Below are 26,660 nucleotides of genomic sequence, written 5' to 3'. Positions count from 1 at the left end.
TCAAAATTCAAAGTGCATATGAGTATTGTTAAAATTAGCACAGTTTTAAAAGACGAGAAAGATGCATTTTATTTTAAGCAAACAATAATCTTTTATCACAGTGCAGGGCTTTCAGTGACTGTTGCTCGGGTCTAAGGATCTACAGGATGTGCAGTGGGATACTTAAAGGACACCTGATATGTTTAGCCCATAGAGGTCTGGTTCGTGTGATTTCCAAACCTGTTAGAGTTAGTTTTGAATAAAACTAAAGTTTTCCTCATAAAACATTTGAAAATGAAGAGGGCCTGGTTTCTTAAACAGGATTAATGGATCTGGGCTTAATCACTATGACGAACTAAGACTTATGACAATAACGAGAGCAGTAATGGTTTCTTCATGTTCCCGCAAATTCCCACCCCATGTGACCGACACAGCAGTCCCTTAGAAATCCAGGACCACTGCCTCCTCTGTAACCTAAACCGAGGGACTGGTTGTGGGTTTCTTTGTAACAGATATTGTGTCACGTCCCACCACCAGTGGAGCAGCTGGTACACTCTATCGAACCTGCTGATCCGTCACAAGGAAAATGTTGCCAAGGCCGATCGAGCCTCCAACCTGGGAACAGCTCCTTTAGGTCTGAGTCAGGTATGGTGGAGCCATCACGGGGCTTGAAGACTTTAGAAAACACAAACACATAATTCTTCCAACCCTTAATGGACCTGATGAGGTTGAGAATGTTTCTAGTGTCGTCTGGATTTGCACATCTGTTCCCACATGGGGAGGCATAAACATAAAACACCAATAAATCATTTTCATTGCGTTTTCTGACCAAGGTGTTGAAACTCCGTAGAGTACGTTACTCTGCATGATCTGCTCTGCCATTGGAAACTGCCCAAGAGCAGCTTCTCTGAACTTCAGCCCATGTCATAGACTGTTTACCACATCTTCTCAGAACATCAGTCCATGGCACACCTGCATTAGGACACTGGTCCGACACATCAGGCCACCTCAGAACCGTAGCTGCCACCACCCTCTGACCCTCGTACACAGCACAATTCTGAGTAATCGAATTCCTCACAGTTTGACCGTCGTCAGGGACTAGAGTCATATCAAACCTCTGGGTCTGACTGTTGAAGGGGACGGCTACAGCCACACTGAACATGGGCCTTTTTCTGTCAAAGGAAACACATGCACAGGATGAAAACCAGCTGTCTCAGGTCAAACACAACATCCTTCATATATGTTTCATGACCTGGTCAGTTTCTGCTGTAAAGTGTAGAGTAGCTCACGTTACAGCAAAGTTTATTTAGACACTTACACATTTCCATCCTGAGTGGTGTAGCTCGGCCTGAACCTGTCAACAGAAACAGAGACCCGTTTACCAGCTGATGACTGTTCTTGGTAATCGCTTGTATTGCTCCGGTCTTGGTTCAGGAATCCCTTGTAAAATAGTTCTTAATCTCAAAGGGATTTCTCCTGGTTATAAACAAGAACAGTTAAAAAAAGAAAGGAGGCACCAAACTAAAATGTGAGAATCGACATCAACATTCAAAATACATAAATATTGCTCTTACCAAACATAGAAAACCACCATCAGAGATTAGCACTATGGTTCTTCTCATCTTCGTTCCTTCTTCCTGATGCTGCTGTCACTTGGTTTTTGCTACATCTGTATCTGTGTTGTTTCGGTTTTTGTCGGTTCTGTATCTGGAAGTCCCCCACAGGAATCTTAGCTCGGTCTTCTGCCACCACCTTTGGGAGGTGTGTCCCATTTGTGACCATGCGACCTCTCCAGCCCATACTCAGCACACTGTTCCCTGTACACTATGGCCGGGTCACTTTGGTATGGCGTTCCATGTACGCCCTTGCTGAGGGCATCTTACAAACTGTCGTTTGTCGGGATTGTCTCAGAGCCTTGGTCTGTACAACACATAGAGAGAGGTGGAACCTCAGCCAACCAACCAATCTGTGAGTTAGGATTCTAAAAAAACATTCCTTCTCCAGTCCCTGGTCAGTAAATAGCTCAGCTCAGTACAACGAAAACATCTAGTTTGACTGACAGGGTTAACTCCCTGATCATTAGAACAATTTCAGAGATTCCATTAACCAGAACAGTCACAGCTATTAGCAATCAGTCCTTACCGTTATGGTTGGTGCTGAGCTGCTGCAAAAACGGGGTTGATTTAAATTCTAAGATATTTGGAAGCAGTACCGTTGTCAGGGAAATAGGAGCATTGACTCACCTGTTCCGGATATTTTTACGATTCCTGCCAGTTGGGTTCTGGTCCACAGCAGCCAGAGTGTTCCCAGCAGACAGGAACAGGGCCCGTTTCACAGCCAGACCAGCTCACTGAGTTCGCCATCTGAGGTTTCCGCACAAAAGAAACTAAAAACCCTGCAGCGAGTGTCGGTGTTAAAACTTAAGAGCTCCGGGTTTTGTTCTTTTACTCTTATTTATTGTTCAGTGAGGCTGCAGTAAATTTGAACAGGAAGTGAACAAACAAGTGTCACATGATCAGGGTCATGGATCACCTTCACTGCTGCTGGTTTGTTTTCTTTTTTTTTTGACTCCCATGTGGAACCCTGATCCTGGTCTCTGTAATTGTTTCTCCTGTTACTGGTCTTCCAAAGATCCTTTCCTGATTTGCTTCATTATACTGAGCACAAATTAATCTGACATTGATTTGAGGCTTCAGCAATTTCAGACACATGAAATAAATAAATCAGTGAGCCAAAGCTCATAGCAGCTACTGTTAGCTATCATCCATCCTACACAGGATGCCGCCAATCCAAGCATGCAATGGGTGAGAGGTATGGTCGACCTTGGACACGTTGATTGATGTGGTTAAAAAGCAGGTTCACACATATTTTTGCTGCTGTCAGAATAAGAGCTGATGTCAGTTGTAATTTGAGGCTTATTTTCTCCATATTTTCAGTCGTGACCTGTAGAAAATCCAACCAAGTGGAGTCTTTTACCTGCTCTGTTCGAAAAAGACGTCCAACAGATGCTGCTGCCTCAGGTTTGGTCTCGGTGTCGGTCGATGTCTCAGTGAAAACCCTCAGAGAGAAGTGATGGTTTTATAGAGGAGAGTTTGGACAGGAAAACTGAGAGTGTGTCACCATGTCCTTATCTGAACAGGACCTTTAAGAAACTATGCAAATGGAAGAAGAGGATGTTATTCTGCAGTTTGACTGATCATTTGTGTAACACTGGACTGTGTTGTCTCTGTGTGTCTCTGTTTTCTTTGTCACCTGGTTCGTCTCCTTTCTGTTTCTTTGCATCAGCTGTTGTGTCAGGGCCTGAATAAAGAAACTCTGAAAAGTAGTTTGACTACACCGGCTGTTCCTGATCTAACCTCGTTCTCAGAAAGAGAAGGGAAGATCATTTCGTCCTTACTGTAAGTGAAGTGTATTTACAGGTCCTCACTGCGTCACCTCTCTGGAAACCCAGTTTGTTATCATGGACTGGAAACTTCAACATTAAGAAAAGTAAAGCAAAAGATCTGCTCCTCGCCCACTAAATAAATAGTTATAAACTGTTTTCTGTGACAACTGACATAACCCTGTAATATGTTAACTGTTCTTGTTTTTTTTTATTTACTGTATTTTGCAGCATTAGAGGAGTCAGCATGTTCCAGTGTGAACTAGCTCATTATGGGCCACCATGATGTCTGACCCATGTGTGTCTTCACGCTTTCACTTTTCTACTTGTCAACATCCTAATGTGTTCCACCCACCGCTGACGATAAATTGCACTGTCAATACTGACACTGTTACAGTCCAGTTTGGTTCAAGTCCTCCACGTGTCCAGGAACATCACCCTCAGGCTCTGCCATGAGCAGAACACTTATCGTCACATGTGTCCACAGGTTTAATTACTAACTTTTTCTGTTCAAAGCCTTTAATGAGCTTGTTCTCTGAAAGCTGAGAGTTTGTGTCAGCATGAAACCACATTCTTCTGTCAGTCCTGACCTGCAGATTCAGGGTGAAGAAGAAGCTGCAGTTAACAGCAATGATCAGCGTGAGAACAGCATTTGGAAGCAGAAGTCTCACTGCAGTCACAGAGGAAGAGACACTTACATGTCACCATGAAAACATTTAGCAGAAAAACGATTATTATTCTTTTTTCTACTTATGGGAACACCGTTGGTCAAATGCAGACGGGCACTGGACACTCCAGGAATGGTTGGGAGGGGAACGTAAGGCTTTGTTATGAAACTGAGTGAAGCCAAAACAGACAGAAACCCAGAGAACAGGCTGATCCGGGACCATGACAGAGACAATCAAGGAGCAGAGACAAAGTCCTAAACAAGGCAGTAACAACAAGTCCAAACTGGCCCAGGCCCACCAAATTGCACCCTGGGGGCTTGGGAAGTGTCCAACTGTAACACCAGTGAAATATCACGGTGATCAAAAACCAGGAGCTAAAACTGGGGGAAGACCAAGTAGGGACCTAGGAAGTGGAGGAAAAGTGTCCCCAGTTCATTGATTTTCTACTTATTTTAAGTAAATGAAAACAGGAAAACCAAGGTCCATACACAGATTAACCTTGGGTTTACTCTGTCTGTGCTGTTGTACCTTGTACTTGTGTAAGGATTGTCTTCTCTGATTAAAGCTCAGCTCAGCATCACTTCTGTCTCTAACACACTTTGAATATGAAACAATAGTTTTCTATGTTGCATCGTAGCTGCTTCATCTACACAACAAACTAACAGCAGAAACAACAGTTCACTGTTTAATAAGAGGAAAGACTTGTTCACATGTTGATTCATAGAATTATCTCTGCTCTCAGCTCTGAGTAAGGAAAGTAGAAAAACCTTTATCTTAGTGAGGGGGTGTGGTTGACCCCGTTACTGGGGATGATGCAGCATTTCAAGGACTGTGACTGGTTGATCAAAAACTACCTGTAAAGGTCTTAAAGTGCCTCTTAGTGAAAATAGAATAAATGATAATAGGATGAACAGTGACATCATAAAATGCCTGTATAATCATGAACACAGGCTACTTTCTGTAAAGACTCTGTTATAGGTTAAATATCTTAAAGTGAATTAAAACAGCCAGATGTTGAAAATGTGTCCATCAATTTCCACAGTGGTTCGTATATTTAAGTGCTTACATTTATTAACCAAACTGATTTATTACTTGTGATCTACTTGAGACTGATGGGAGCTAAATGACTCACCTTTTACCAGTTAACACGACTCCAGGACTGTCTGTCTAAGCTGCACTGTTGGATGGCAAGTAGTCAACAGTCCAAGAGAGATGGCAGGAAGTAAAAGAAGAACAAAAACCAAACTGGACAGAAGAGACTGAAACCAGGAGGTTCCTGTGTCACTACATGAGGCTGTGAAAACGTTTCAGTAGTTTGTGTGGTCACTCTGCTGACGGGAGGTTGTGACAGACACAAGTTGGATTTTTCCAGCTGCCAAACACCTCGAGTGCTGTGGTCACTTTCATTTCTGGTGTTATGGCTTTACCACATTGGGTGGGAGATGTGAGGGCGTCTCTAATAAGTTCGACCACAAATCACGATCCAACCTGCAGCGTTTAGTTAACTCACGATCGCTCATTGTTTGGAGAATATTTCTTCTTTCAGCCATTTTGTCCTCTGCTAAAGAAACTCTTAAGCCTCTTAAAAGTCCTCCTCTCTGCTCTTAGGATCTGTTTTTAGAGCTGAGATGATTCCAGAATCTTTTGTATCTTTAAGATTAAGATTTTACTTTATTCATCCCAAACTGGGAAATTTCACTCTGTATTTAACCTGCTCAGAGTGAACACACACCCAGAGCAGTGGGGGCAGCACCCAGGGAGCAGTTGAGGGTTTGGTGCCTTGCTAAAGGGTCTCACCTCAGTCATGGTATTGAACCGCTGGCTATTCACTCCGCCCCACCGACAATTCCTGCCAGTCCTGAGACTCAAACCCGCAACTTTCAGCTCACAGGTCTGACTCTCTAGCCATTAACCCACAACTGTTTTAATAAGACTTAGTCCTCAAAGTCTCAGGGCTCCTGAAATGACTGAGACACAGAGAAGCCAAATGATCAGAATGGAAGCTGAGCTTTAATTAGAGAGACAGAAAAACCATCAGAGGATTAGCAAGGCCAAGGCAGAACAACATGGGTATGACTGAGGTGAAGCTCCAGGTACAGTTTTCTTGAATAAAACCAAAACCAAACGTTTCTGTGCAATGGAAAGACGATTATTTCTGAGATGAAGTGGCAGACAACAGTGAATGTGATGTTCATATCCCAAGGTTCAGTATGTGAAGACACAAAAACAAAGGTACAGAGGCAGGTCAGACCAAATGTTACCAAAATAATCCCAACACTTTTATTCTTCTCAGAGCAGCTGTGAGATATTTACTCATCCAGCAGCAGATCTGCTTATTTAAAGCTCTGACTTTGACACCAGTTCACACACTGATCCCAGTCCTGCACTGTCCTGTTGTTGTTCGGCAGGAAAACGGGAGCAGATCTGGCACCGAATGAGGAAAATCTGTTCATTCTGTGGACTCTCATGTAATCAGGCCCAGTGAAACTTCAATGTGACCGTCTGAGGAATAAAGTCCGGTTCTGACATCTGTACCCATATTGGCCTCCACCTCAGCATCTGTTCTGTAAATACATGTGATCAACAACAAGGCCTGCCTGTTCCAAATTACTTAGCATGGTAATCAATACACTGTGCTAGATTTGTGCCACTGAAGCACCTGATGCACTGAAAAGAGCCTGTTTGTGGTTTGTAACATCGAAATATGTTGTTAACACCAATTCTGGAGTTGCCAAGATTGACAAGAGCTGTAGTTAAGGTCTGGCTGCTGAGACCGTTGCTGTTCTGGGGCCAGAATACTTTTTCAAACACGAAGGCATAATCACCCCAGTGTCCATTGTTAATGATATTATTAATGTGCTGGAGAATATTATATTGATTTGTTGCATTTGTACAGGTTGTTGGACATGAGGAAGCATAAGAGTAGATGAGCAACAAATCACCGTTGTTGTTGACGAGAATTAAATTACTCAAAACCCTGAACTCAGCATGTTCTGGTGGAGCAACTCCAGCTAGTCCATTTCCTGTTTTGTCTTTTCTCAGAAATGAGGAAGTTTGCATAGTTTCTTAAAGGTCCTGTTCAGATAAGGACATGGTGACACACTCTCAGTTTTCCTGTCCAAACTCTCCTCTATAAAACCATCACTTCTCTCTGAGGGTTTTCACTGAGACATCGACCGACACCGAGACCAAACCTGAGGCAGCAGCATCTGTTGGACGTCTTTTTCCACCAGAGCAGGTAAAAGACTCCACTTGGTTGGATTTTCTACAGGTCACGACTGAAAATATGGAGAAAATAAGCCTCAAATTACAACTGACATCAGCTCTTATTCTGACAGCAGCAAAAATATGTGCGAACCTGCTTTTTAACCACATCAATCAACGTGTCCAAGGTCGACCATACCTCTCACCCATTGCATGCTTGGATTGGCGGCATCCTGTGTAGGATGGATGATAGCTAACAGTAGCTGCTATGAGCTTTGGCTCACTGATTTATTTATTTCATGTGTCTGAAATTGCTGAAGCCTCAAATCAATGTCAGATTAATTTGTGCTCAGTATAATGAAGCAAATCAGGAAAGGATCTTTGGAAGACCAGTAACAGGAGAAACAATTACAGAGACCAGGATCAGGGTCCACATGGAGTCAAAAAAAAAAGAAAAACAAACCAGCAGCAGTGAAGGTGATCCATGACCCTGATCATGTTGACAACTTGTTTGTTCACTTCCTGTTCAAATTTACTGCAGCCTCACTGAACAATAAATAAGAGTAAAAGAACAAAACCCTGAGCTCTGAGTTTAACGCCGACACTCGCTGCAGGTTTAGTTTTCTGTTTGTGCTGAAACCTTCAGATGGCGACTCTGAGCTGGATGGCTGTGACACTGGCCCTGTTCCTGTCTGCTGGGAACACTCTGGCTGCTGTGGACCAGAACCAACTGGCAGGAATCGTCAACGACATACTGAACAGGTGAGTCAATGCTCTCTGTTTCCTCTGACACTGTACTGCTTCCAAATATCTTATAACTCTGAGATTAAACAGCCTTTTTTCAACAATTCAGTTACCAGACAGTGTGTATTTCTTATCTGTTAAAGGTGCAATGTGTAAAATGTGACACATTAGCAACATCTAGTGGTGAGATTGTAGTAGAAACATGATGGTGCAACATGGCTGCCTCCATGAAAGGGGACCCGCTCCCTATGTAGATTTAAATGGCTCATTCTAAGATTAAAGGCCTTTACACACCAGGAACGATGCAAATAAACATAATGAAAAAGTGAAACATTTGGAGGAGAATTAAACGCACCACAGATATTCATATCAAAGGCGACATGATTATGTGACTGCAGCTTGTAAAAAGTCATGCTACAAAAAATTCCAGGATTCCTCATCAAGCGATGATGACTTTGTGCAGATTTTACAAAATAAAAGCATAAAAAATAAAATGTGTGCTGCTCCAAATACAACTCCAACAACAGCAGTTGCTATATTTCATCTAATCCCACTCATCATGCATGCACATGAAAATGTGCTGTCCTTATTCTGTCATGGTTCTCAGATAGATGGTAATAAACTGTAATTTGCTCATTATTGGACACTATTCATGATATGAAAAGTAAAGTTATGCTGTTAGATGATTATAGCATGAAAACAAAACTTGTTTCACACAGTCACTGTCACTCAGTAGGATATAAACAGGCTGGTTGGAAAAATATTATTGACTTGTGAAAAAAATCAGTCAGGTTATTGGCCTCTGGTGTGTAAAGGCCTTTACAAAATACAGGAGTTGGTATTTTCTGGTGATTACAACTTGAATATATTTCTGCTGATAGATCCCTCTAAATATTACACATTGGCCCTTTAAATGCACTATCATAATAAAATCAAAATATAAATGAGTTCTGATCATAAATCAGCATTACAAACTATGGTGCTTTTTAGTTTAATTCATTTCCTTTTCTTAATGGAATAAGGAACAACAACATCTAATCATTTGGTTTTTCTTATTGGTTTTCTTTGCAGAGATTTTATATATATGAAATATTATTTTCTATATTTTAATTTTCTGTTAAATGTCAAAGCTAATTTTGACATTTCTTCTACCAAATTGTTTTGTTTGTTACCTGCAAACATTTTGTTTCTGTTTCCGTTGACAGGTACAGGCCGATTCAGGCTCAAAACCCGTAAGTGACTAAATAAACTTCCTGTAATTCTGTTTTGTATTAAATGAACTGAGACAGCTGGTTTTCATCTTGTGCATGTGTTTCCTTTGACAGAAAAAGGCCCATGTTCAGTGTGGCTGTAGCCGTCCCCTTCAACAGTCAGACCCAGAGGTTTGATATGACTCTAGTCCCTGACGACGGTCAAACTGTGAGGAATTCGATTCTTCAGAATTGTGCTGTGTACGAGGGTCAGAGGGTGGTGGCAGCTACGGTTCTGAGGTGGCCTGAAGTTGTGAAACAATGTCCTACAGCACTAGTACCATGGACTGATGTTCTGGAAAAATGTTGTAGACAGTCTATGACATGGGCTGACGTTAAGAATAACTGCCCTGAGGCAGTTTCCAAAGGCAGAGCAGATCATGCAGAGTACCGTACTCTACAGCGCCTCAGCACCTTGGTCAGCAAACGTAATGAAAATGATTTATTGGTGTTTTACGTTTATGCCTCCCCATGTGCAGGCAGATGTGCAAATGAATCAGATGACAGGAATATTTTAGGTCTCATTCCGTCTGTTAAGAAATGGGATAACTATGCTTTTGTTTTTTCTAAACCTCACCTGCACGACACAGCAGAGTCTGTAAAGGAGGCTCTTACAAAGTTTGGGAATTTGATTGGTCTTAGTAACATTTCCCGTTGTGACAGATCAAGCTCCTCAGATCAGATGGAGTGCACCAGCTGCTCTCAAGGTAATAATGTGGCAGGTTATTGTGTCTCAGATAATACAAGTTCAAATGTGGGCAGAAACCAAGACAAGTCTTCCTCGCCAACTGGAAATAATAATGCCAACGAAAGCGGAGGTGAACAATACAGGAGGAGGGGTGGGAGACAGTACTGGAGGGGGGGGGTTAGTACTGGAGGGGGGAGGAGGCAGTACGGGAGGAGGGGTGAACAGTACTGGAGGGGGGGGGTTAGTACTGGAGGGGGGGGGAGGCAGTACTGGAGGAGGGGTGAACAGTACAGGAGGTGGGGGGGGGCAGTACAGGTGGAGGAGTGAACAGTATGGGGGGGGCAGTACTGGAGGGGCGGGTGAAGAGCTCAGATTCAGGTGAGACAGATTTGTTAGAACCAGAGAAACCTGAGGCAGGGGTGGCCAACCCTGGTCCTCTAGAGCTGGTGTCCTGCTGGTTTTCCAACTGTCCTTGTCCTTTCAGCTTCTGACTGGCTGAACACACCTGATCCAGGACAGGGACAGTTGGAAAACAGGCAGGACAGTGGCCCTTGAGGACCAGGGTTGGCTGGCCCTGGTACAAAGCTCTGCTAGCTGCTTGGTGAGACTATTTACATGTTACCAAATCAAGACATTTTCTGACCTTTATTTTGGCGGGGACAGTCTTTTCTAAAACCCTTTTTCATTTCATTTGAGCTTTTCTGTGATGAAAAAACACGCTCTCTTTTTTCTGATTAAAGCTTGGCTCAGCATCCACTGTGGTTTGTCTCACTTATTTCTACAATGATTCTGTAAAACCACGTCCTACTGTGAACTGGACCTGACACATTTGGTATCAACCTGCCTGGACGTGATGAAACCAGTTTTCACTTAATGTTTCTAGAAAGTCTTAGAATCATTGTTTTTTCTAAAGCCTCATTTATTTAATGTTGGTTCAGATCCAGGGGGATGTGGACCCTGACCTAACCCTAACCCCAGGAGCCCATTGTTGGATTCCAGGGACTTTGTGTTGTCAGCCCATGTTCCACAGTGTTAACTCCATGTTCCTGTTGTATCAGTGACAGTGCAGACACTTTAAGTTCACCCTCGATGTTTTTACAAACCCAAACCTGTAGGTTTGGTGCTGTGACATCACCAAGTTGTTACCATGGTTACTTAATCCTTAAAGAAAGTTTCCATGACAACAGAGACCTGTTGTGCACACTGTCATAACTGTGTGTTTGTGACTGTTTCCATGACAACAAAGGTCGTAAGCTTGTTGTTGTGTTTGTCGTCTTAATGTTGTTGATATTTATCAAACCAATGTAGCAGCAGTTTCAGGAGACGCTCCCATGTGTCGTATACGTGACACGACTCACCTGCACTTCCTGTCCTAGACTTTTATTTTGACACTTTTCTCCACTTCCTACTGTCCCTACTTGTCTTCCCCAGTTTTACTTCCTGGTTTTGATCACCTGATTACTTTCACCTGTGTTACCTGGACACTTCCCAGCCCCCAGGTGCCACTTTGTGGGCCTGGGACCTTTTGGACTCTGTTGTTACATTATACTGCACTATTGTACATGATCACAGCAGATGGATGACACTTGTGATGTTAGCAGTGATCATTGTAGAGTCTGACCTGTGGAATCTCTCCTTCACACAGTGAGGGTGGATCAGTCTATCACTGAAGCTGCTCTCCAGGGCAGACAGGACGTCCTGCAGGGGGTGAGACTCATGGTCCAGCATAGATGTCAGCTTAGCCAGGACCCGTCTGTCCCCCACCTCCCTCACTGAGTCCAGAGGACAGCCTAGGACAGAGCTGGACTTCTTGATGACCTTGTCCAGCTTCTTCCTTTCCCTCTCCGTGATGCTGCTGCTCCAGCAGACCACACCGTACAGGATGGCTGATGCCACCACAGAGTCATAAAAGGTCCTCAGGAGTGCCCCCTTCACCCCAAAAGACCGCAGTCTCCTCAGGAGGCAGAGTTGGCTCTGGCCCTTCCTGTACAGTGCATCTGTGTTATAAGTCCACTCCAGTTTGTTGTTCAGATGAACACCTGCCTTGTTTAGGACTTTAGTCTCTGGCTCCTTGATTTGGTCTCTGTCATGGTCCTGGATCAGCCTGTTCTCTGTGTTTCTGTCTGTTTTGGCTTCACTCAGGTTCATAACAAAGCCCTGACGTTCCCCCATCCTGGGTGTCCAGTGCCGTCTGCATTTGACCAACTGTGTCCATAAGTAGAAGAATAATAATCGTTTTTCTTCTAAATGTTTTCATGGTGACATGTAAGTGTCTCTTCCTCTGTGACTGCAGTGAGACTTCTGCTTTCCAAATGCTGTCTCACGCTGATCATTGCTGTTTAACTGCAGCTTCTTCTTTCCCACCTGCTCAAATCTTCACCCTGAATCTGCAGGTCAGGACCGACAGAAGAATGTGGTTTCATGCTGACACAAACTCTCAGCTTTCAGAGAACAAGCTCATTAAAGGCTTTGAACAGAAAAAGTTAGTAAATTAAACCTGTGGACACATGTGACGATAAGTGTTCTGCTCATGGCAGAGCCTGAGGGTGATGTTCCTGGACACGTGGAGGACTTGAACCAAACTGGACTGTAACAGTGTCAGTATTGACAGTGCAATTTATCGTCAGCAGTGGGTGGAACACATTAGGATGTTGACAAGTAGAAAAGTGAAAGCGTGAAGACACACATGGGTCAGACATCATGGTGGCCCATAATGAGCTAGTTCACACTGGAACATGCTGACTCCTCTAATGCTGCAAATACAGTAAATAAAAAAAACAAGAACAGTTAACATATTACAGGGTTATGTCAGTTTGTCACAGAAACAGTTTATTAACTATTTATTTAGTGGGCGAGGAGCAGATCTTTTGTTTACTTTTCTTAATGTTGAAGTTTCCAGTCCATGATAACAAACTGGGTTTCCAGAGAGGTGACGCAGTGAGGACCTGTAAATACACTTCACTTACAGTAAGGACGAAATGATCTTCCCTTCTCTTTCTGAGAACGAGGTTAGATCAGGAACAGCCGGTGTAGTCAAACTACTTTTCAGAGTTTCTTTATTCAGGCCCTGACACAACAGCTGATGCAAAGAAACAGAAAGGAGACGAACCAGGTGACAAAGAAAACAGAGACACACAGAGACAACACAGTCCAGTGTTACACAAATGATCAGTCAAACTGCAGAATAACATCCTCTTCTTCCATTTGCATAGTTTCTTAAAGGTCCTGTTCAGATAAGGACATGGTGACACACTCTCAGTTTTCCTGTCCAAACTCTCCTCTATAAAACCGTCACTTCTCTCTGAGGGTTTTCACTGAGACATCGACCGACACCGAGACCAAACCTGAGGCAGCAGCATCTGTTGGACGTCTTTTTCCACCAGAGCAGGTAAAAGACTCCACTTGGTTGGATTTTCTACAGGTCACGACCCAGGACTCTCACCCAGTGCATGCCGGGATCGGCTGTGATATGGCTTTTAATGTTGTTTTCTGTCTGTTCTGTTTTCAGATCTTGTTGGCAGCAGCAGTGAAGGTGATCCATGACCCTGATCATGTTGACAACTTGTTTGTTCACTTCCTGTTCAAATTTACTGCAGCCTCACTGAACAATAAATAAGAGTAAAAGAACAAAACCCTGAGCTCTGAGTTTAACACCGACACTCGCTGCAGGTTTAGTTTTCTGTTTGTGCTGAAACCTTCAGATGGCGACTCAGTGGTGGTTGGCTGTGACACTGGCCCTGTTCCTGTCTGCTGGGAACACTCTGGCTGCTGTGGACCAGAACCAACTGGCAGGAATCGTCAACAACATACTGAACAGGTGAGTCAATGCTCTCTATTTCCTCTGACACTGTACTGCTTCCAAATATCTTAGAATTTAAATCAACCCCTTTTTGCAGCAGCTCAGCACCAACCATAAACTGTAAAGGACTGATTGCTAATAGCTGTGACTGTGTCTGGTTAATGGAATCTCTGAAATTGTTCTAATGATCAGGATTTCACCCTGTCAGCCAAACTAGATGTTCACTTGTAACTAAGCTGAGCTATTTACTGACCAGGGTCATGGGAGAATGAGATGTTTTTTTAAAATCCTAAGCTCACAAGATTGGTTGGTTGGCTGAGGTTCCACCTCTCTCTAATGTTGTTGTAAGACCAAGGCTCCTGAGACAATCCAGCACATAACAGCAGGTTGTAAGATGCCCTCAGGCAGGGCGTACATGGAACGCCATAACCAAGTGACCGGCATAGTGTACAGGAACATCTGTGCTGAGTATGGGCTGGAGGTCCCAAGGTCAAAATGGGACACACCTCCAAAGGTGGTGGAGAATGACCGAGCTAAGATCCTGTGGGACTTCCAGATACAGACCGACAAACCGACAGAACAGATACAGATGTAGCAAACCCAAGTGACAGCAGCATCAGAAAGAAGGAAGATGAGAAGAACCATATATATAATCTGATTTTAGTGGTCTTCGGTTGTTTGGTAAAGTAGAATCATTTTATGTATTTTGAATGTTGATGTCTGATTCTCAGACATTTTAGTTTGGTGCCTCCTTTCTTTCTTTTAACTGTTCTGTTGATATTTAACCAGGAGAATCCCGTTGAGATTAAGAACCTATTTTTCAAGGGATTCCTGACCAAGACCGGCAGCAGCAGTTACAAGAAACAGTCAGTCAGCTGGTAACCGGTCTCTGTTTCTGTTGACAGGTTCAGGCCGAGCTACACCACTCAGGATGGAAATGTGTAAGTGTCTAAATAAACTTTGCTGTAACGTGAGCTACTCTACACTTTACAGCAGAAACTGACCAGGTCATGAAACATATATGAAGGATGTTGTGTTTGACCTGAGACAGCTGGTTTTCATCCTGTGCATGTGTTTCCTTTGACAGAAAAAGGCCCATGTTCAGTGTGGCTGTAGCCGTCCCCTTCAACAGTCAGACCCAGAGGTTTGATATGAACCTGGTCTGTGACGACGGTCAAACTGTGAGGGATTCGATTACTCAGAATTGTGACGTGTACGAGGGCCAGAGGGTGGTGGCAGCTACGGTTCTGAGGTGGCCTGATGTGTCGGACCAGTGTCCTAATGCAGGTGTGCAATGGACTGATGTTCTGAGAAGATGTGGTAAACAGTCTATGACATGGGCTGAAGTTCAGAATAACTGCCCTGGGGCAGTTTCCAATGGCAGAGCAGATCATTCAGAGTACCGTACTCTACGGAGTTTCAACACCTTGGTCAGCAAACGCAATGAAAATGATTTATTGGTGTTTTATGTTTATGCCTCCCCATGTGGGAACAGATGTGCAAATCCAGACGACACTAGAAACATTCTCAACCTCATCAGGTCCATTAAGGGTTGGAAGAATTATGTGTTTGTGTTTTCTAAAGTCTTCAAGCCCCGTGATGGCTCCACCATACCTGACTCAGACCTAAAGGAGGCTGTTTCCCAGGTTGGAGGCTCGATCGGCCTTGGCAACATTTTCCGTTGTGACGGATCAGCAGGTTCGATAGAGTGTACCAGCTGCTCCACTGGTGGTGACGTGACACAATACTGTTACAAAGACAACCCACAACCAGGTCCCTCTGGTTTAGGTTAAGAGGAGGCAGTGGGTCCATGATTTCTAAGGACTGCTGTGAATCAGGTCACATGGATTTGCAGGAACATGAAGAACATACTGCTCCTGTTATTGTCATAAGTCTAGTTCGTATTAGTGATTAGCCCAGATCCATTAATCACTGTTACAGAACCAGGCCTCTTCTGTCTTTGTTGGGTCCTCATCCACCCAAGGGACACAACAGTCAAGGCAAGTTGGATGTCAATGATGCTGGTTTCTAAATGTCCAAATGTCATTTTTCAAATGTTTTATGAGGGAAAACTTTATCTTTTTATCCAAACTTAACTCTACACTGGATTTGGAAGGACGAACCAGACCTCTATGGGCTGAAACATATCAGTGTCCTTTAATATCCCACTGCACAGTCCTGTAGATCCATTAGACCCTGAGCAGCAGTCCACTGAAGCCCCTGCAACTGTGATAAAAGATTATTGTTGCTTAAAATGCATCTTTTCTCTCTTTTTAACTGTGCTAATTTTACAATTACTCATATTCACTTTGAATTTTGACCCAGTTCATTGATTTTCTACTTATTTTAAGTAAATGAAAACAGGAAAACCAAGGTCCATACACAGATTAACCTTGGGTTTACTCTGTCTGTGCTGTTGTACCTTGTACTTGTGTAAGGATTGTCTTCTCTGATTAAAGCTCAGCTCAGCATCACTTCTGTCTCTAACACACTTTGAATATGAAACAATAGTTTTCTATGTTGCATCGTAGCTGCTTCATCTACACAACAAACTAACAGCAGAAACAACAGTTCACTGTTTAATAAGAGGAAAGACTTGTTCACATGTTGATTCATAGAATTATCTCTGCTCTCAGCTCTGAGTAAGGAAAGTAGAAAAACCTTTATCTTAGTGAGGGGGTGTGGTTGACCCCGTTACTGGGGATGATGCAGCATTTCAAGGACTGTGACTGGTTGATCAAAAACTACCTGTAAAGGTCTTAAAGTGCCTCTTAGTGAAAATAGAATAAATGATAATAGGATGAACAGTGACATCATAAAATGCCTGTATAATCATGAACACAGGCTACTTTCTGTAAAGACTCTGTTATAGGTTAAATATCTTAAAGTGAATTAAAACAGCCAGATGTTGAAAATGTGTCCATCAATTTCCACAGTGGTTCGTATATTTAAGTGCTTACATTTATTAACCAAACTGATTTATTACTTGTGATCTACTTGAGACTGATGGGAGCTAAATGACTCACCTTTTACCAGTTAACACGACTCCAGGACTGTCTGTCTAAGCTGCACTGTTGGATGGCAAGTAGTCAACAGTCCAAGAGAGATGGCAGGAAGTAAAAGAAGAACAAAAACCAAACTGGACAGAAGAGACTGAAACCAGGAGGTTCCTGTGTCACTACATGAGGCTGTGAAAACGTTTCAGTAGTTTGTGTGGTCACTCTGCTGACGGGAGGTTGTGACAGACACAAGTTGGATTTTTCCAGCTGCCAAACACCTCGAGTGCTGTGGTCACTTTCATTTCTGGTGTTATGGCTTTACCACATTGGGTGGGAGATGTGAGGGCGTCTCTAATAAGTTCGACCACAAATCACGATCCAACCTGCAGCGTTTAGTTAACTCACGATCGCTCATTGTTTGGAGAATATTTCTTCTTTCAGCCATTTTGTCCTCTGCTAAAGAAACTCTTAAGCCTCTTAAAAGTCCTCCTCTCTGCTCTTAGGATCTGTTTTTAGAGCTGAGATGATTCCAGAATCTTTTGTATCTTTAAGATTAAGATTTTACTTTATTCATCCCAAACTGGGAAATTTCACTCTGTATTTAACCTGCTCAGAGTGAACACACACCCAGAGCAGTGGGGGCAGCACCCAGGGAGCAGTTAAGGGTTTGGTGCCTTGCTAAAGGGTCTCACCTCAGTCATGGTATTGAACCGCTGGCTATTCACTCCGCCCCACCGACAATTCCTGCCAGTCCTGAGACTCAAACCCGCAACTTTCAGCTCACAGGTCTGACTCTCTAGCCATTAACCCACAACTGTTTAATAAGACTTAGTCCTCAAAGTCTCAGGGCTCCTGAAATGACTGAGACACAGAGAAGCCAAATGATCAGAATGGAAGCTGAGCTTTAATTAGAGAGACAGAAAAACCATCAGAGGATTAGCAAGGCCAAGGCAGAACAACATGGGTATGACTGAGGTGAAGCTCCAGGTACAGTTTTCTTGGAATAAAACCAAAACCAAACGTTTCTGTGCAATGGAAAGACGATTATTTCTGAGATGAAGTGGCAGACAACAGTGAATGTGATGTTCATATCCCAAGGTTCAGTATGTGAAGACACAAAAACAAAGGTACAGAGGCAGGTCAGACCAAATGTTACCAAAATAATCCCAACACTTTTATTCTTCTCAGAGCAGCTGTGAGATATTTACTCATCCAGCAGCAGATCTGCTTATTTAAAGCTCTGACTTTGACACCAGTTCACACACTGATCCCAGTCCTGCACTGTCCTGTTGTTGTTCGGCAGGAAAACGGGAGCAGATCTGGCACCGAATGAGGAAAATCTGTTCATTCTGTGGACTCTCATGTAATCAGGCCCAGTGAAACTTCAATGTGACCGTCTGAGGAATAAAGTCCGGTTCTGACATCTGTACCCATATTGGCCTCCACCTCAGCATCTGTTCTGTAAATACATGTGATCAACAACAAGGCCTGCCTGTTCCAAATTACTTAGCATGGTAATCAATACACTGTGCTAGATTTGTGCCACTGAAGCACCTGATGCACTGAAAAGAGCCTGTTTGTGGTTTGTAACATCGAAATATGTTGTTAACACCAATTCTGGAGTTGCCAAGATTGACAAGAGCTGTAGTTAAGGTCTGGCTGCTGAGACCGTTGCTGTTCTGGGGCCAGAATACTTTTTCAAACACGAAGGCATAATCACCCCAGTGTCCATTGTTAATGATATTATTAATGTGCTGGAGAATATTATATTGATTTGTTGCATTTGTACAGGTTGTTGGACATGAGGAAGCATAAGAGTAGATGAGCAACAAATCACCGTTGTTGCTTTTGTCAATAGAGTGGCACCTAATTTCCTCTTTTGTCTTTTCTCAGAAATGAGGAAGTTTGCATAGTTTCTTAAAGGTCCTGTTCAGATAAGGACATGGTGACACACTCTCAGTTTTCCTGTCCAAACTCTCCTCTATAAAACCATCACTTCTCTCTGAGGGTTTTCACTGAGACATCGACCGACACCGAGACCAAACCTGAGGCAGCAGCATCTGTTGGACGTCTTTTTCCACCAGAGCAGGTAAAAGACTCCACTTGGTTGGATTTTCTACAGGTCACGACTGAAAATATGGAGAAAATAAGCCTCAAATTACAACTGACATCAGCTCTTATTCTGACAGCAGCAAAAATATGTGTGAACCTGCTTTTTAACCACATCAATCAACGTGTCCAAGGTCGACCATACCTCTCACCCATTGCATGCTTGGATTGGCGGCATCCTGTGTAGGATGGATGATAGCTAACAGTAGCTGCTATGAGCTTTGGCTCACTGATTTATTTATTTCATGTGTCTGAAATTGCTGAAGCCTCAAATCAATGTCAGATTAATTTGTGCTCAGTATAATGAAGCAAATCAGGAAAGGATCTTTGGAAGACCAGTAACAGGAGAAACAATTACAGAGACCAGGATCAGGGTCCACATGGAGTCAAAAAAAAAAGAAAAACAAACCAGCAGCAGTGAAGGTGATCCATGACCCTGATCATGTTGACAACTTGTTTGTTCACTTCCTGTTCAAATTTACTGCAGCCTCACTGAACAATAAATAAGAGTAAAAGAACAAAACCCTGAGCTCTGAGTTTAACACCGACACTCGCTGCAGGTTTAGTTTTCTGTTTGTGCTGAAACCTTCAGATGGCGACTCTGAGCTGGATGGCTGTGACACTGGCCCTGTTCCTGTCTGCTGGGAACACTCTGGCTGCTGTGGACCAGAACCAACTGGCAGGAATCGTCAACGACATACTGAACAGGTGAGTCAATGCTCTCTGTTTCCTCTGACACTGTACTGCTTCCAAATATTTTATAACTCTGAGATTAAACAGCCTTTTTTCAACAATTCATTTACCAGACAGTCTGTATTTCCTATCTGTTAAAGGTGCAATGTGTAAAATGTGACACATTAGCAACATCTAGTGGTGAGATTGTAGTAGAAACATGATGGTGCAACATGGCTGCCTCCATGAAAGGGGACCCGCTCCCTATGTAGATTTAAATGGCTCATTCTAAGATTAAAGGCCTTTACACACCAGGAACGATGCAAATAAACATAATGAAAAAGTGAAACATTTGGAGGAGAATTAAACGCACCACAGATATTCATATCAAAGGCGACATGATTATGTGACTGCAGCTTGTAAAAAGTTGTGCCAGAAAAAATGGATTCCTTATCAAGCGATGATGACTTTGTGCAGATTTTACAAAATAAAAGCATAAAAAATAAAATGTGTGCTGCTCCAAATACAACTCCAACAACAGCAGTTGCTATATTTCATCTAATCCCACTCATCATGCATGCACATGAAAATGTGCTGTCCTTATTCTGTCATGGTTCTCAGATAGATGGTAATAAACTGTAATTTGCTCATTATTGGACACTATTCATGATATGAAAAGTAAAGTTATGCTGTTAGATGATTATAGCATGAAAACAAAACTTGTTTCACACAGTCACTGTCACTCAGTAGGATATAAACAGGCTGGTTGGAAAAATATTATTGACTTGTGAAAAAAATCAGTCAGGTTATTGGCCTCTGGTGTGTAAAGGCCTTTACAAAATACAGGAGTTGGTATTTTCTGGTGATTACAACTTGAATATATTTCTGCTGATAGATCCCTCTAAATATTACACATTGGCCCTTTAAATGCACTATCATAATAAAATCAAAATATAAATGAGTTCTGATCATAAATCAGCATTACAAACTATGGTGCTTTTTAGTTTAATTCATTTCCTTTTCTTAATGGAAGAAGGAACAACAACATCTAATCATTTGGTTTTTCTTATTGGTTTTCTTTGCAGAGATTTTATATATATGAAATATTATTTTCTATATTTTAATTTTCTGTTAAATGTCAAAGCTAATTTTGACATTTCTTCTACCAAATTGTTTTGTTTGTTACCTGCAAACATTTTGTTTCTGTTTCCGTTGACAGGTACAGGCCGATTCAGGCTCAAAACCCGTAAGTGACTAAATAAACTTCCTGTAATTCTGTTTTGTATTAAATGAACTGAGACAGCTGGTTTTCATCTTGTGCATGTGTTTCCTTTGACAGAAAAAGGCCCATGTTCAGTGTGGCTGTAGCCGTCCCCTTCAACAGTCAGACCCAGAGGTTTGATATGACTCTAGTCCCTGACGACGGTCAAACTGTGAGGAATTCGATTCTTCAGAATTGTGCTGTGTACGAGGGTCAGAGGGTGGTGGCAGCTACGGTTCTGAGGTGGCCTGAAGTTGTGAAACAATGTCCTACAGCACTAGTACCATGGACTGATGTTCTGGAAAAATGTTGTAGACAGTCTATGACATGGGCTGACGTTAAGAACAACTGCCCTGAGGCAGTTTCCAAAGGCAGAGCAGATCATGCAGAGTACCGTACTCTACAGCGCCTCAGCACCTTGGTCAGCAAACGTAATGAAAATGATTTATTGGTGTTTTACGTTTATGCCTCCCCATGTGCAGGCAGATGTGCAAATGAATCAGATGACAGGAATATTTTAGGTCTCATTCCGTCTGTTAAGAAATGGGATAACTATGCTTTTGTTTTTTCTAAACCTCACCTGCACGACACAGCAGAGTCTGTAAAGGAGGCTCTTACAAAGTTTGGGAATTTGATTGGTCTTAGTAACATTTCCCGTTGTGACAGATCAAGCTCCTCAGATCAGATGGAGTGCACCAGCTGCTCTCAAGGTAATAATGTGGCAGGTTATTGTGTCTCAGATAATACAAGTTCAAATGTGGGCAGAAACCAAGACAAGTCTTCCTCGCCAACTGGAAATAATAATGCCAACGAAAGCGGAGGTGAACAATACAGGAGGAGGGGTGGGAGACAGTACTGGAGGGGGGGGGGTTAGTACTGGAGGGGGGAGGAGGCAGTACGGGAGGAGGGGTGAACAGTACTGGAGGGGGGGGGGTAGTACTGGAGGGGGGAGGAGGCAGTACTGGAGGAGGGGTGAACAGTACAGGAGGTGGGGGGGGGCAGTACAGGTGGAGGAGTGAACAGTATGGGGGGGGCAGTACTGGAGGGGCGGGTGAAGAGCTCAGATTCAGGTGAGACAGATTTGTTAGAACCAGAGAAACCTGAGGCAGGGGTGGCCAACCCTGGTCCTCTAGAGCTGGTGTCCTGCTGGTTTTCCAACTGTCCTTGTCCTTTCAGCTTCTGACTGGCTGAACACACCTGATCCAGGACAGGGACAGTTGGAAAACAGGCAGGACAGTGGCCCTTGAGGACCAGGGTTGGCTGGCCCTGGTACAAAGCTCTGCTAGCTGCTTGGTGAGACTATTTACATGTTACCAAATCAAGACATTTTCTGACCTTTATTTTGGCGGGGACAGTCTTTTCTAAAACCCTTTTTCATTTCATTTGAGCTTTTCTGTGATGAAAAAACACGCTCTCTTTTTTCTGATTAAAGCTTGGCTCAGCATCCACTGTGGTTTGTCTCACTTATTTCTACAATGATTCTGTAAAACCACATCCTACTCTGAACTGGACCTGACACATTTGGTATCAACCTGCCTGGACGTGATGAAACCAGTTTTCACTTAATGTTTCTAGAAAGTCTTAGAATCACAGTTTTTTCTAAAGCCTCATTTATTTAATGTTGGTTCAGATCCAGGGGGATGTGGACCCTGACCTAACCCTAACCCCAGGAGCCCGTTGTTGGATTCCAGGGACTTTGTGTTGTCAGCCCATGTTCCACAGTGTTAACTCCATGTTCCTGTTGTATCAGTGACAGTGCAGACACTTTACGTTCACCCTCGATGTTTTTACAAACCCAAACCTGTAGGTTTGGTGCTGTGACATCACCAAGTTGTTACCATGGTTACTTCATCTTTAAAGAAAGTTTCCATGACAACAGAGACCTGTTGTGCACACAGTCATAACTGTGTGTTTGTGACTGTTTCCATGACAACAAAGGTCGTAAGCTTGTTGTTGTGTTTGTCGTCTTAATGTTGTTGATATTTATCAAACCAATGTAGCAGCAGTTTCAGGAGACGCTCCCATGTGTCGTATACGTGACACGACTCACCTGCACTTCCTGTCCTAGACTTTTATTTTGACACTTTTCTCCACTTCCTACTGTCCCTACTTGTCTTCCCCAGTTTTACTTCCTGGTTTTGATCACCTGATTACTTTCACTTGTGTTACCTGGACACTTCCCAGCCCCCAGGTGCCACTTTGTGGGCCTGGGACCGTTTGGACTCTGTTGTTACTGCCTTGTTTAGGACTTTAGTCTCTGGCTCCTTGATTTGGTCTCTGTCATGGTCCCGGATCAGCCTGTTCTCTGTGTTTCTGTCTGTTTTGGCTTCACTCAGGTTCATAACAAAGCCCTGACGTTCCCCCATCCTGGGTGTCCAGTGCCGTCTGCATTTGACCAACTGTGTCCATAAGTAGAAGAATAATAATCGTTTTTCTTCTAAATGTTTTCATGGTGACATGTAAGTGTCTCTTCCTCTGTGACTGCAGTGAGACTTCTGCTTTCCAAATGCTGTCTCACGCTGATCATTGCTGTTTAACTGCAGCTTCTTCTTCACCCTGAATCTGCAGGTCAGGACTGACAGAAGAATGTGGTTTCATGCTGACGCAAACTCTCAGCTTTCAGAGAACAAGCTCATTAAAGGCTTTGAACAGAAAAAGTTAGTAAATTAAACCTGTGGACACATGTGACGATAAGTGTTCTGCTCATGGCAGAGCCTGAGGGTGATGTTCCCACAAAACGTGAACGGTACCACTCAGCATTAAATGATCGTGATATGGACCCAAATGTTTGTGGTGTCTATTTAATTCTGGCTTTGATGGTGTGTTTAAATTTAGGCCCAGTATTTCGATGCCACCTGCAGCATGTATTTGGGGGCTGAGGTGGAGGGAGACGGATTTATTTCTGAAGGGGGAGGTGGGGACACAACAGCAGCCACTAACAGGCTTCCTTATAGGCACCAAAGATCTATGCATTGTCCAGACTGTCTCATACTGAACAACACCCTGACCTTCCCAGAACCTTTCTTATTTCTGAGAACAAGACAAAACAGGAAATGGAGTAGCTGGAGTTGCTCCACCAGAACATGCTGAGTTGAGGGTTTTGACAATGATGATTTGTTGCTCATCAACTCTCATGCTTCCTCATGTCCAGTGCAAGGCACCCTTTAGCAAGGCACCAAACCCTTAACTGCTCCCTGGGCGCTGCCCCCACTGCTCTGGGTGTGTGTTCACTCTGAGCAGGTTAAATACAGAGTGAAATTTCTCAGTTTGGGATGAATAAAGTAAAATCTTAATCTTAAAGATACAAAAGATTCTGGAATCATCTCAGCCCTAAAAACAGATCCTAAGAGCAGAGAGGAGGACTTTTAAGAGGCTTAAGAGTTTCTTTAGCAGAGGACAAAATGGCTGAAAGAAGAAATATTCTCCAAACAATGAGCGATCGTGAGTTAACTAAACGCTGCAGGTTGGATCGTGATTTGTGGTCGAACTTATTAGAGACGCCCTCACATCTCCCACCCAATGTGGTAAAGCCATAACACCAGAAATGAAAGTGACCACAGCACTCGAGGTGTTTGGCAGCTGGAAAAATCCAACTTGTGTCTGTCACAACCTCCCGTCAGCAGAGTGACCACACAAACTACTGAAACGTTTTCACAGCCTCATGTAGTGACACAGGAACCTCCTGGTTTCAGTCTCTTCTGTCCAGTTTGGTTTTTGTTCTTCTTTTACTTCCTGCCATCTCTCTTGGACTGTTGACTACTTGCCATCCAACAGTGCAGCTTAGACAGACAGTCCTGGAGTCGTGTTAACTGGTAAAAGGTGAGTCATTTAGCTCCCATCAGTCTCAAGTGGATCACAAGTAATAAATCAGTTTGGTTAATAAATGTAAGCACTTAAATATACGAACCACTGTGGAAATTGATGGACACATTTTCAACATCTGGCTGTTTTAATTCACTTTAAGATATTTAACCTATAACAGAGTCTTTACAGAAAGTAGCCTGTGTTCATGATTATACAGGCATTTTATGATGTCACTGTTCATCCTATTATCATTTATTCTATTTTCACTAAGAGGCACTTTAAGACCTTTACAGGTAGTTTTTGATCAACCAGTCACAGTCCTTGAAATGCTGCATCATCCCCAGTAACGGGGTCAACCACACCCCCTCACTCAGATAAAGGTTTTTCTACTTTCCTTACTCAGAGCTGGTCTGAGAACTTTCCTAAACCACATCATATTATATTATATTATATTATATTAGATTAGATTAGATTAGATTAGATTAGATTAGATTAGATTAGATTAGATTAGATTAGATCTCGCGTTCCGTCCTTCCCTCACTTGTGAACAACACCCCGAGATACTTAAACTCCTCCACTTGAGGCAGGATCTCTCCCTTGGCCTGGAGATGGCAAGCCACCTTTTTCCGGTTGAGTACCATGGCCTTGGACTTGGAGGTGCTGATTCTCATCCCAGCCGCTTCACACAGGAAGAATGGGTATCTCTGATTCGGCTACTGTCCCCACAACCCGGCCCCGGATAAGCGGAAGACAGAAGAGGCCTGGTTCTGTGATTAATGGATCTGGGCTAATCACTAATACGAACTAGACTTATGACAATAACAGGAGCAGTATGTTCTTCATGTTCCTGCAAATCCATGTGACCTGATTCACAGCAGTCCTTAGAAATCATGGACCCACTGCCTCCTCTTAACCTAAACCAGAGGGACCTGGTTGTGGGTTGTCTTTGTAACAGTATTGTGTCACGTCACCATTAGTGGAGCAGCTGGTACACTGCATCCTACCTGGTGATCCGTCACAACGGAAAATGTTGCCAAGACCGATCGAGCCTCCAATCTGGGAAACAGCCTCCTTTAGTTCTGAGTCAGGTATGGTGGAGCCATCACGGGGCTTGAAGACTTTAGAAAACACAAACACATAATTCTTCCAACCCTTAATGGACTTGATGAGGTTGAGAATGTTTCTAGTGTCGTCTGGATTTGCACATCTGTTCCCACATGGGGAGGCATAAACGTGAAACACCAATAAATCATTTTCATCACATTTGCTGACCAAGGTGTTGAAACTCCGTATAGTACGGTACTCTGCATGATCTGCTCTGCCATTGGAAACTGCCCAAGAGCAGCTTCTCTGAACATCAGCCCATGTCATAGACTGTTTACCACATCTTCTCAGAACATCAGTCCATGGCACACCTGCATTAGGACACTGGTCCGACACATCAGGCCACCTCAGAACCGTAGCTGCCACCACCCTCTCACCGACATACACATCACAGTGTCACGACTGGGAACATAGATTCCCAGCCGTCTCTTGTTTTGGAATTCTCCCCGTGCGTCTGGTCTCTCCGAACTTCCGGTGATTAGTAGCCTACTCCTCTCACCTGTCTCTCTTTCAGGATTCCCCGTATATATCCTCCCTGGTCGCCACGGTCAGGTGCGGGATTGTCTGCTTCGCCAGTCAAAGAACTACGCCGAGACATCTCTCCAACTTCGCCGTTCACCGCCGCACTAAGGAGCTATGTTCCGGTCCTAAGCTTTGGATCGACTCACGCCGTCCCACTCCTCCTGGTGTTTCCCGTGACCGGTCGTCAGTGACGATCTGTGAAGTATTACCCTTTTTTGGTTTCTGTGGGACAGCGCGTGGATCTTGAGTGAACTATTTTATGTAGGGTTGACCTGAAAGACTTTAATGAAGAATTGATTAGAGTGTTTTGCCCTCCACCGTTTTCCTGAGTTTTGTTTTGGAGGTGTTTTTCTTTATGCCCAAGGAATCTATGTTTGTGTTCTGCCGCTACCCGGATCCCTGACCAAGATTACACTGCACCGCCAGATATTGCTCTGCGGACCCAGCCCTGGTTGTTTTGAAAATAAACTCGTTA

At 43.4% G+C, this 26,660-nt stretch overlaps 4 protein-coding genes across 5 annotated transcripts in view; all 4 read left to right on the top strand.

The window, feature by feature from the left end:
- The first annotated feature begins 7,088 nt into the window (after positions 1 to 7,088).
- LOC113128040 (uncharacterized) lies at positions 7,089 to 10,406 on the top strand. Its single transcript, XM_026303083.2, has 5 exons — positions 7,089 to 7,267; positions 7,880 to 7,995; positions 9,183 to 9,209; positions 9,303 to 10,076; positions 10,400 to 10,406. Exons 2-5 carry the CDS (start codon positions 7,880 to 7,882, stop codon positions 10,404 to 10,406), a joined length of 924 nt encoding a protein of 307 aa, XP_026158868.1. The 5' UTR covers positions 7,089 to 7,267.
- A 1,554-nt stretch (positions 10,407 to 11,960) lies between these two features.
- The window catches only part of LOC113127949 (uncharacterized), a 30,302-nt gene continuing 15,602 nt past the window's right edge, over positions 11,961 to 26,660 (top strand). For both annotated transcript variants that reach the window (XM_026302899.1, XM_026302900.1), the window contains exon 1: positions 11,961 to 13,027. The gene's annotated coding sequence lies outside the window, so the exon portion shown is untranslated. The remainder of the gene's footprint in view (positions 13,028 to 26,660) is intronic.
- Positions 13,162 to 16,188, top strand: LOC113127950 (uncharacterized). The gene is made up of 4 exons (XM_026302901.1): positions 13,162 to 13,303; positions 13,617 to 13,732; positions 14,620 to 14,655; positions 14,802 to 16,188. The coding sequence occupies exons 2-4, from the start codon at positions 13,617 to 13,619 to the stop codon at positions 15,505 to 15,507; spliced, it is 858 nt and encodes a 285-aa protein (XP_026158686.1). The 5' UTR covers positions 13,162 to 13,303; the 3' UTR covers positions 15,508 to 16,188.
- On the top strand, positions 18,623 to 21,629 carry LOC113128038 (uncharacterized). Its single transcript, XM_026303082.2, has 4 exons — positions 18,623 to 18,802; positions 19,415 to 19,530; positions 20,714 to 20,740; positions 20,834 to 21,629. Exons 2-4 carry the CDS (start codon positions 19,415 to 19,417, stop codon positions 21,627 to 21,629), a joined length of 939 nt encoding a protein of 312 aa, XP_026158867.1. The 5' UTR covers positions 18,623 to 18,802.

The sequence above is a fragment of the Mastacembelus armatus genome, chromosome 1 (assembly GCF_900324485.2).
Source record: "Mastacembelus armatus chromosome 1, fMasArm1.2, whole genome shotgun sequence".
Taxonomy (NCBI): Eukaryota; Metazoa; Chordata; class Actinopteri; order Synbranchiformes; family Mastacembelidae; genus Mastacembelus; species Mastacembelus armatus.
This window is presented reverse-complemented; position numbering and strand designations above follow the sequence as displayed.